Below are 10,979 nucleotides of genomic sequence, written 5' to 3'. Positions count from 1 at the left end.
GCCGCGGCGGGTGGAGCTGGCGCTCACCCTCAGCCTCACTGAGCGCCACATCAAGATCTGGTTCCAGAACAGGCGTATGAAGTGGAAGAAAGAGGAGGATCGGCGGAGGGCGCGGGGCACCGACCCGGACCAGGACTCCTCCATCACCTCCGGGGACCTGAGGGAGGAGACTGGCCCCGGGCCCGGTGCCGTCGGTGTAATCACCTCCAAGGTCACGAGTGGCTCGTCCAAAGGAGGTGGGCTGCACGCTACGCCTCCTCTCTCTCCCCTCAGCGGCTCCAGAGAGCCTACCTAGACGTTGAGGAGGGCACCGAACCGTGAGGCACTTATTTGAAAAACTGACTCAGAATGACTGAAAGGGCATTTTTTGGTGTGTGCGTGTGCGTGTGCGTGTGTGTGATCCCACTACCCCAACAATCAGACCAAGCAAGGAGCACCTCTCTGTTCCCCACATCGATGCGGTCCCTTACACACAGACCGCTGCTTTGGTCTACCAAGTCTCGGGTTGGCGCGCTCTGTCGAGGCTATTAGTAGACCCACTGACTCTGTTGAAAATGTGTGGCGATATAATTCCTATTTTCTGAATGTACAAGAACTCAAGCCAGTACATACTGGCCCATATTTTTCCATGTTAGAGTTTATCCAGTGGCGGCTGGTGCTAATTTTTTTTTTTGGGGGGGGGCCGCAATTTACCTTGGCGCAGCACACCTGACAGCTGCTTTAAAGTCCACACAGTCACAGAGTTATTAAGAAGGACAATGTAGCCTGTAGAGTTGATCAGGGTTCGTAGACGGCGGGTGATTGACAGTCGAGACGAGGCGTGGTGGTGGGTGTGAACATGATTGGCAGCCACGAGAATTGTCCAATCACATTAGATTAAAAAAAAACATGAAAACGATACCAGTTCGCTGCCGATAAAAGTGGGCGTGTCTGGGGCAACACAGAACTGCGCCCCCTGGAAAATCTGAAGGAACCAATTAGACGTTAGCCTCAGGGCTTACATAAGGTATCGTCTGGCCGGCGCCCCTCACCCAGGAAGTATATGTATTCAGACAGGAAGTATATGTATTTAGACAGGAAGTATATGTATTCAGACAGAAATCAACCAAAGACCATTTGGAACCAATATTTAATGCTGCTGACAGGCGCTCACAGACTGAAACACACGTTTATTTCATAATTATTTGCATAATACGATTATATTTAACATGTTTAAGTAGGGGCGGCACGGTGGCGCAGTGCTAGCGCGGCTGCCTCACAGCAAGAAGGTCCTGGGTTTGAGCCCCGGGGTAGTCCAACCTTGATGGGCCGTCCCGGGTCGTCCTCTGTGTGGAGTTTGCATGTTCTCCACGTGTCTGTGTGGGTTTCAGTTCCGGTTTCCTCCCACAGTCCAAAGACATGTAGGTCAGGTGAATTGGCCGTACTAAATTGCCCCTAGGAATGAATGTGCGCGTGCGTGCGTGCGTCTGTCCCCGTGATGGCCCGGCGGCCCGTCCAGGGTGTCTCCCCGCCTGCCGCCCGATGACTGCTGGAGGCTCCAGCATCCCCGCTACCCTGAGAGCAGGATAAGCTGTTAAGACAATGGATGGATGTATGTTTAAGTAGATTTTCGTCTCTTGACGTCTGAAGGGGGCGGCTCCCCAGCGCCCCGCACTGGCCAGCCGCCAGCCGCGCGTGGTTTCTTTAATTAACACACCACGAGCAGGTTACTATTGCTCGTTAGATCTTTAATGAATCTGGCAAATGAACGGAAATGGTGGAACGCGACGTCCGCTCCACAGGCTCATAACCTGTTGGGCGGGTCGGGGAGCACAAGGCTGCGGAGGCGCAGGCGGCAGATCTTCTTCACCTCCTCTATGGCCGACGCCCTCTCCTCCGCGCAGCCGTGCGCGAGGCGGCGTGACAGCTGGCGCAGAATGGCCTCCTTGTCGTTCATCCTGGCGCAAATGACGAACGGGAAGCCGAAGCGCTCCTTGTACTCCCCGTTGAGGCGGGCCATGTGCGAGAGCTCCGCCGCGTCCAGCGCGTCCAGTCCGGCCCCGGCCTGCTCCTCCAGCGACTCGCGGGTCAAGGTGCCGTTGCGGAGGTCCCTGCCAGCGAGGTCAGGGTGACACCGCAGGATGCCCTCTTTCCCTGCGCAACGCATCAAACAAGGCGTCATCCAAAGACAACGGGAGATAATCATTGACTTATTTTGTTATCTAATTTACCCAGTCATATTACACACGACACACACACACACATTTTTTTTGTACGTACGTTACATCAAAATCCGATGGCCTTAACTTCATTGTAACGCAGCCAAGTTTTGGCGATTGCGTCACCAAGTCCGAGCGCGCGCGGGCGGAGCAAGATTCCAATCAATAATATCGTAAAATGTTTCGGACGAGCCAATCAAAGTCCCGAAGGATCAAAATCAAATTCTTTCCTGAGTTTTCTTGCTGCCTTATATCATTTTTGACCGACCTGACATTCTCCGCACTCCACTCACGTCGTCTTTCAATCGGTGTCCACGTTTTCCCCCAACGTTTCGCCAGACCTCTGCCAAGGGCTGTTGCGCAAGCGCGTGCTAGACTTTGGGGTCCAGCTGCCTAAATATTTACGCTATTTCGACAACGTGTGGGATCAATGGCGAGAACCCAACCTTTTCGTAACCTTCTGCTCCGAGATGGGGTCAGACAAACTTACCATAGACGGATGTGAGGAATAAATGAAAGGGTCACTTTTTATACCTCTATTTAATCGGGTATTGCATCATTGGGGGTATATTAATACCCCCCCCCCAAAGGTCACTGTGGCCCTACTGGCGGAGTAAAATGTTTAGCTGGGTTGAGACAAATGTTTAGATCGCAGATTTCGACGGCCTGTGTTGACGGCTCGGTCTGCTGCACGTCTTCGCTGTATATTACGGTAATCTACAGCGCCGCTCTGCGGTATCCGCCGCCTTCACGTTAGCGTAATGTGCAGCGAGGAGGCGCACCCCAGCTTCCAACTCAAAATCAACAGCAAATGCCGTCGAAATGTATGATTATAACAGCCGTTTCACCCCGGCTAAACATTTTACCCCACCCGTAGGACTGCAGAGACCTTTGAGAATACGAGTGCACCATCAAAGAAACAATACCCGATTGCAAACAGGTAAAAGGGGACATTTTGATTTACTCCTCATGTCCGTCTATGGGAAGTGACCCCCATCGCAGGGTAATAAGACATTACCAAGAGATGGGTTTCTCACATGGGGTTAATCTGACACATTCTCCGAAAATAGCGTACGATGACCACAATTCAGCTGCCGTGAAGACGAGATGATCAGGGTGGGAAAGACATGAAAGCATATCCAAAATCTGACCTACCTTGTTCAGGAAGGGCCTCGATAAAATCAGTGACGGCAGCCTCCAAGGCAGCCAGGCTGGCGAAGGGACGCATGGACCACACGGCAGCAGTTATAACGGGACAGTTTTCCACCACATTGCCAAGGACGTGCACGAAATCCTCGTAGGACAGAGAATTAATCCTTGTAATGTCCATGATGTTTGCTGGAACACTGACGAATCGCTGCACGAGTCAAGGTACAAGGCAAGGTTAACCCGTGCCACTATTGGACCCCCGGAGGGGGGTGTGTGTGTCTGTGGTTAATATTTTCTTTAACTTTTTTCCCCTCTTAAATGGGATTTTTCTTAATTTTTCTCTTTGCACAGTATGTTCCAATTACCAAAAAAAAAAACTTCTGGAAAAGAAGCTGTAATTTCATAAAGACCAAAGATGCCATGTGTGTTTCTGTTATGCAAACTCTGACCTCTGGTGTCACCGAGTGAAAGACCAGCAGCAATGTACATGTCGACTTCTCAACAACCTCTGGACTCCACACAGCGATGTTGACAGTTTTTCCCTTCGGAAATGCAAAATGGCAAACCCGAAATGCTTTTATTGTAGGTACAAATTCAGAATTATATATATATAACATAGATTGCCACATTCAATTAAAACATTTTTTTCAAATCAAGGAAAAAAAAATAGAATACAACATTTTGAAAAAGAATAAAAAACCATACATACTGTTGGAACCAGTTGGCTGCTGTGACAACCTCAGAAAACACAACATAAGAGCATTGCAATAACGCTCAACCGCCCATTAATACTGAAAGCTGCTGGCGATGTAGCAGCCTGTTAGCAGAGCACCATGTTGACACATCTAAAATAAGTTCAGCTATCATCAGCAAATAAAGAGTAAAAAAATATAACAATACACCTTCTCGTTCTGTTGATGTAACGCTGATAGCCCATTGTTTAATCAAACGACTCCTGTAACTAAAACGTCATCTATCAGAACCCTTCATCTATTCTGAACCTAGCACAGGTTAGCTGCACCAATGAAGCTTTCTGCTACACAAGAACGCCGTCATATAATCTCAACATTTCTGAAATGTTAGTTTCTGCCATTTAAGTTCAACGAACTAGCTATGTTGCAACGTGCCAAAATACCAGTGGCGTCAGCCCAAGAGTCTGCTTCAATCTCATGAGTCTAAATGCTACAGGTCCCACCCAAGCCAACCAAGGATCCCCCCCCCCCCGAAGAACTGACGATGTGTCCATGAGTAAAATATACAACAAATGCATTAGAGCTCCTCTGCGAGCTGCAGTTTGATTACTATTACAAAGGAAATGTTTAATAGGCTGCATAATCAAAGTTAGGCTGAGGAGTTTGCCTCCTTTAGGAGCAAATACAGATGGGCATCGGGTACCAGGAAATATCAGCAAGTACGTTTACAGATGACTCCCAGAATCATCCGGTATCAAGTGTTTGCCATCAGCTGTCGAGGCGTCAGCGTCGGCAAGTGGCGATGGCATTTTCTCAGTAGCATAGGTCTGGCAGTATTCGTTGTGGGACTGTGTCGGATTCTCCTTCTCTTTGGTCAGTGCTGATATATCGGCATCGTCTTTTGCATTCTGGTAGATGGGGTCCATGGTGTTCCTATCCGGCACATTATGGTAGAGCTGAAATAGGTAGGATTTTGGGGTTATGTTACAATGAAGGATATGAGTCATCCTGCTAATATACTGCCTCGAGAAGACGTCCGTGTTCTGTCCGAAGGGATAGAGGTGACGCTTAACAAGATGCTTAAAATAAACCCTTCCTTAATCATCACGGCTAAATTCGGCCAAAAAAACGTATCCACGTACTGTTCGTCCGCGGTCAAAAGGTAGGACATTGCTTCGGGTGAGTCACTTTTCACTGAAGAGTCTCTTACCTCCGCCACTGTGCCTCTCAGCTGGACATCCATAAAAGTCTCCAACTTGGAGAACGGAGGCCGGTCACAAGGCTCCAGGGCCCAGCACTCACACATCATCCGGTAGCTGCAGAAGACAGAGAGGGGAGAGGAAGCAGCGTAACCTCTGTGCTGTACCTGAATAGATATGCATGTCTTTGGTAAAGCTATGGTGACCTGGTCTGCTATGGTACGTGTTACACATTTGCTGCTGGGTTATCTGTATTTTTGTTTTTTTAATTATGTAACTTCATAGTACTTATGGTGCAAAGAAATAAATAATTAACTAATTAAAACAACCCAAGTTTTGTTCAGTTGTGTTATCAAATGAACATGCAGTGTTCATTAGGACCAGTTCATTCACAGATGGCGCCGCAAACTCGCGTGTGCGGCGGCCTCACCCAGTGCCGACTACGCAGCGTCTTTGTCCACGTCTACGTTTGTGTCTCTGTGTGAAGTTTTTTATTATTATTTTGTTCGTCGATTTTTTTTCCGTTCGATGGCTGGGAGACCTGGCGTTGGATCGGCCTAGAGAGTTTACGGCCCTTTCCGGAGCTGTACCCGAGAGGAAGCACCGAGGCGGTCTGGCGGCGGCCTCGCCTAGCGTCGACCGTGCAAGTATTTTTGTCTGCGTCGTCGTGGGGGAGTGAGGGGTAGGCGTGTCGAAGGTGTCTGGCGGGGAGAGCTGGCGCTGGATCGCCTGTGGGAGCCTGGTCTGCTTCATCCGATGGGCCCAGGGACCGCGGCCCTGCCTGGAGCTGTGCCCGGGGCAGGAGACGCCGAGGGCGGTCTGACAGGAGGCGGGGCGGGCTAAGCTAACTGCTAGCCCATGCAGACCAGCAGGTCTAACAGTCATCCTGGCTGGCGTTCGCTCTCTGGACAGAGGAACTTTTTTTGGACTGCGTTGCAGATTGAACTGTGTTGTTAACAGTTTTTTGTTGTTGCTTTGTTCTCTCTGTCTTTGTATGTTTTTGGTGGTGTCGTTTTTGGGAAATTTTGGATGTCTGTTTTTTGTGTTGCATTGCTGTGGGCTGGGGGAAATGAAGTTTCGTTTCTTTGTGTATGCAAGTACATCTAAGAAGTGACAATAAATTGTTCCTGATTCTCGATTCACTCTGGGGATATTATGGGATACTGTGGACATTTAGGACATTCATTCTTTCATTCACTATCCAAACCGCTTATCCTACTCAGGGTCGCGGGGATGCTGGAGCCTAGCCCAGCAGTCATTGGGCAGCAGGCGGGGAGACACCCTGGACAGGCCGCCAGTCCATCGCAGGGCCGACACACACACACACACACACACACACCTAGGAACAATTTAGTACGGCCGATTCACCTGACGTACAGGTCTCTGGACTGTGGGAGGAAACCGGAGCCCCCGGAGGAAACCCACGCAGACACGGGGAGAACATGCAAACTCCACACAAAGGACGACCCGGGACGACTCCCGAGGTTGGACTACCCCGGGGCTCGAACCCAGGGCCGTCCGCATTTAGGACATACACCGGAGAAACAGACGGCCTAGACAGAATAGATACGGACTGCAGACACTTACAGAGAATCGCTGGCATAATACGGACACTCCATCTTAAAGCCCCTCTCAATCATTGCGTAGAATTTGTTGTCCACTTTAACACCAGGGTATGGAGTGACACCTAAGACAGACAGAGGGAGAGAAGCGGAAAGAGGATATCATTTTATGTACATTGGCATTGTGGTGCTGCAGTTGTCTGCACGACTGTCTTTCATGTGCGCTCTTAGCCTAGAACGCTCGGTTGGCTAACGGTCTGCGGGTTACCTAGCGAGAAGATCTCCCAGAGAAGGATGCCATAGGCCCAGACGTCACTCTTAATGGTGTACATTCCCTGGAAGATGCTCTCTGGCGCCATCCACTTCACCGGCAGACGCACCTGCAAGACAAACACAGCCACACCACGCGCCCACTGGATGAGAAGTGCGAGACGATGCCCGGATATCATGAATAATGCACTTAGTGAGTCAGATGAAAAGAGTGAAAAGGTTTCGATCTCACGGGGACGTACGTTTCCTCTCACGACATAGTTGGAGTCATTGTCAATGTCCCGGGCCAATTTTCACCTGTCTACATTTAGACACCAACACGTTGCGAGCTGCCAGGTCCCGGTGGATACACTAGAAAAGACAGGACCAACGGACAGGATATTTACCCCAGTCACATTCCTGTTGATAAGGGCTGTAAGTCACTCCCTGCTTTAATGGTGTCGTCCCTTTGTTCACACGGCGATTCAACGATTGGTTATGTCTGAGCTTTTTGTTAAATGCAAAGACTGTGGCCATATGTAGTGGCTAAACGTGAGTGTGTGTGTGTGTGTGTTTATGTGCATTAAATGGCTGTAGAAGATTTTATTTTATTTTGATGTTTGAAACTATGACGAAAATAGCCTGGCGATTCAAGTTATCGTCCACGGACTAAGAATGTTTCATGAGCTTATTTTGCATCTCGTCTATTTTGCATTTGCTTTGCATTGTTCTGTACTTGTTTTGTTTGCATTGTTCTGCAGGAACAATGAGAACGTACCCAAAGTCTTGATGGCAAAAAAACCCCAAAAAAAACCCTGCATCTAACTTCAAGAGAAACATACACAGGAAGAACCCACAAGGTGCAGTTTCGGAGGGGTGGGGCATGCAAAGATCCTTTCTGCTTTTTTTGGTTCAGGAAACGTGCAGTTGTGTATTGATGTATGGTAAGTGAAACGCGTGTCTCTGCACGGTTCTGGGTGGCTAAAAGGACGCATGGAGCAAGAGTTGCCGCCGTGCGGCCCTCATTGCTTACGTTCTTGGAGGAGAGGAACTCCATGCCCTTGGCCACCTGGTAGGCGAAACCCAGCAGGTCGTCATAGGTCAGCGCTTGCGACTCCTTTACTTCTTCCTCTGCCTCCTCGTACATCCCTGGCCCTAGACAAAAACGGGGAAGAGTTGAGATCGACACGGCTCAGGAGGATCTGCCGCACCCCGCTGACCTAGTTACCTTCCGGAGTCAAACAGACTGGAGTACATGGCAGTTTGTTATGATCTGTTCGGCATGCTGGTTGTTCTGGGTTCAGTGTTCAACTCGGGAGAAATAGACTATTCTGACCTCTAGAGGGGTCCATAGAGCTAGAGTTGAGGCTGAGAAGGGCATCGGTTTCGTGCCTCTTGGGGACGGAGGGATCAGTCTGTATGAAGTCGGCTGTCTGTCCTTGGAACTCGCTGCGAAAACAGAGATGGATGAGGCAGTAATACTGAAGCTACCTTTAGCGAGTCACAGAGAGCTGACTCAGTTCATCTGGGCCCAACGTTTATTGAGAGAGAAATGTTTCATCACTCATCTAAGTGACCTCTAGAGTCTAAACTGACTGCAGGTATCCCCACCCTCATAAACAATACAGTGGGGCGTCCGGGTGGCGTGGCAGTCTATTCCGTTGCCTACCAACACGGGGGATCGCCGGTTCGAATCCCCGTGTTACCTCCGGCTTGGTCGGGCGTCCCTACAGACACAATTGGCCGTGTCTGCGGGTGGGAAGCTGGATGTGGGTATGTGTCCTCGTCGCTGCACTAGCTCCTCCTCTGGTCGGTCATGGCGCCTGTTGGGGGGGGGGATAACGTGATCCTCCCACGCGCTACCTCCCCCTGGTTAAACTCCTCACTGTCAGGTGAAAAGAAGCAGCTGGCGACTCCACATGTATCGGAGAAGGCATGTGGTAGTCTGCAGCCCTCCCCGGATCAGCAGAGGGGGTGGAGCAGTGACTGGGATGGCTCGGAAGAGTGGGGTAACTGGCCAAGTACAACTGGGGAGAAAAAGGGGGGGGAAAATCCAAAAAGAAAAAAAAAACTGAAGAGGTCACTTAGATGAGTGATGAGAGGTTTCTCTCTCTATAGACATTGTGTCCAGATGAACTGAGTCAACTTGCTGTGATTTTCTAATCTGGATTATTGGGCACGCATAAAGACGTATGCCCCATATTGTCCTTCCTATCTATGCCGTCGCTTCCCTTTTCCCACCTCGAGCTCGTCTTGTGCTGCACGTTATGGTAGAGACTGGTAAAGCGGTCCTTGTTGAAGGCATCCGTCAGAGACTTGTGGTAGCGCCCCCTGTTGGTCTTTAGGTAGTTCAGCAGGTCTCCATAACAACAGTACTGGAAGATCAGGTATGTGGGTCCTACAAAGCATCAGACAACCATTCTCGAGCTTTTTGCATGAGCATCGCTGGAATGCACGGTGTGCGACATCAAATGCATAGGGCAGCTCTGTGAGTATCAGAGGCCAATCACAGGAAATTATACTTAACTGACTTTCAAACACCTTCTTGTGATTGTGGGGTTTTTTTTGTCTCAGCTTCTTGGGAATGATTGCTTTTACTTGTTTGACTTGTTTGTTCAAAACGCATTTCAAGTTCAGTCAGTTTAATGTCTTTGTCAGCTCTCACTGGGAGTTACTACTGGTGGTTATTGCGGCTAGTTGGTTTGCAATCGAGCATGGTGACTATACCTGAGCTTGTGCATGCCCCTAGCAGGTTAACAATATTGGCATGGTGACCAATGTGGGTCAGCATCTTCAGCTCTGACATCAGCGCTTCCTTCTCCACCGAGTGGTGTTTCTCTGCAGGGGTCAGACACCAGGTTAGCATGAATTATCCAAGCGACCTGTGTATAATCTTACGGAAGAGAGAAAGGCCTTCATAACGCTAACCTTTAAGCATCTTGACAGCCACTTGATGCGAGACCCCAGGCTTGTTGATGCCGAAGGCTGTAGCCTGGACAACCATGCCGAAGGCCCCGGAGCCCAACTCCTTACCTATGGAGGACACCCATTCAGCTTTGGTTTCAATAGATTTCCAATTGATGTACAGTTTTACCGAAAACTGACTGTCTGTTGTACAAACACGAGTGAGGCGTAGGTTCCATTGGTCTGTGTGCTGTTAACCAAAGATAATGATTCCTACCCAATTCAAGATTCTCCCTGGGAAATTCCCATTTCCGGTCATACTCGAGGTCCTTGAAGTTTATATAGATGTAATCATTGTCACTGGGCCCCACCATCTGGATCATTTGGAGCTGGCTCTGATACTTGGGTTTCTGTTGAGAAAACGAGAGCTTAGTGCAACGTGTGCGTCCGTGCATGCGTGTGCGTGTAGTATGTGCGTGTGTGTGTTTGAGTGCGTTTGTTGCCTACCTTCTTTTTGACAAAGTACATGAGCACCAGGCAGACTACCATCAAAGCCACGAATAAGAACAAACTGCCTGCTTTCAGTGCAGCAGAGTTGTCATCTTGGGTACCTGGATTATGCAATAAAGAAGAACACCCTTCTTACAACTGACATCAAAGGGACAACACAATTTCCTTATTTCTTTTCGTGAAGTAGAGTACAATAGGAATTACCCTTTACAAAGGAGAGCATTGCAGGTTTGCAATGCTGCAGATCGCTGCACCAGGAGCCTAAAGAAGTTTGGATGCAAAACCTTACATAGTCGTCAGACACTGCTAACGCGCCTATAGATCTGGGAATCGTCCTGTTACAGGACGAATTAGAGTCCTCTTGGGCGGTGCCTGGGATCTCTCTCCAGTGAGGGGAGTCTTTCTGACAGCTACAAAGAGACATGGTGCGGACTTGAAGAGATTTTCAACCCAGTTTGCTTGTGCGTGAGCATATCAATGAGGCAAAGCCTGCCGACCTGAGCAGCGCTAACTTAC

The 10,979-nt window shown here is 49.3% G+C and overlaps 4 protein-coding genes across 4 annotated transcripts in view; 1 reads left to right on the top strand and 3 right to left on the bottom strand.

Annotated features, from left to right (window-relative positions):
* LOC130130125 (pancreas/duodenum homeobox protein 1-like) overlaps nucleotides 1–295 on the top strand; it is a 4,920-nt gene extending 4,625 nt beyond the window's left edge. The window contains exon 2 of the mRNA XM_056299855.1: nucleotides 1–295. This exon is cut by the window's left edge and continues 112 nt beyond it. Coding sequence (XP_056155830.1) covers nucleotides 1–295 — 295 coding nt within the window.
* The window catches only part of lnx2a (ligand of numb-protein X 2a), a 55,753-nt gene that overhangs the window by 31,145 nt on the left and 13,629 nt on the right, over nucleotides 1–10,979 (bottom strand). The window lies entirely within an intron of this gene.
* On the bottom strand, nucleotides 1,100–3,709 carry LOC130130141 (2-oxo-4-hydroxy-4-carboxy-5-ureidoimidazoline decarboxylase-like). Its single transcript, XM_056299877.1, has 2 exons — nucleotides 3,354–3,709; nucleotides 1,100–2,133 (listed from the first exon to the last, which is right to left on the bottom strand). Exons 1-2 carry the CDS (start codon nucleotides 3,526–3,528, stop codon nucleotides 1,784–1,786), a joined length of 525 nt encoding a protein of 174 aa, XP_056155852.1. The 5' UTR covers nucleotides 3,529–3,709; the 3' UTR covers nucleotides 1,100–1,783.
* LOC130130124 (receptor-type tyrosine-protein kinase FLT3-like) lies at nucleotides 4,014–10,887 on the bottom strand. The gene is given in 14 exon segments (XM_056299854.1): nucleotides 4,014–4,995; nucleotides 5,250–5,355; nucleotides 6,826–6,925; nucleotides 7,069–7,180; nucleotides 7,313–7,361; nucleotides 7,363–7,421; nucleotides 8,083–8,204; nucleotides 8,386–8,498; nucleotides 9,291–9,447; nucleotides 9,777–9,887; nucleotides 9,978–10,082; nucleotides 10,231–10,363; nucleotides 10,461–10,564; nucleotides 10,668–10,887. Coding segments are annotated over 14 exon segments (1,722 nt in total). The 3' UTR covers nucleotides 4,014–4,764.

Source organism: Lampris incognitus, chromosome 19 (genome assembly GCF_029633865.1).
Source record: "Lampris incognitus isolate fLamInc1 chromosome 19, fLamInc1.hap2, whole genome shotgun sequence".
NCBI classification, from domain to species: domain Eukaryota; kingdom Metazoa; phylum Chordata; class Actinopteri; order Lampriformes; family Lampridae; genus Lampris; species Lampris incognitus.
The sequence above is the reverse complement of the archived record's forward strand: the minus strand, read 5'-3'. Positions and strand labels throughout refer to the sequence as shown.

Bases quoted from the DNA above. Each gene is read 5' to 3' on its own strand.
- LOC130130141 (XM_056299877.1), bottom strand. From the start codon at position 3,528: ATGGACATTACAAGGATTAATTCTCTGTCCTACGAGGATTTCGTGCAC. The intron at 2,134-3,353 runs GTAGGTCAGATT...TGCGTTGCGCAG, and splicing joins CGAGGCCCTTCCTGAACAAG to GGAAAGAGGGCATCCTGCGG.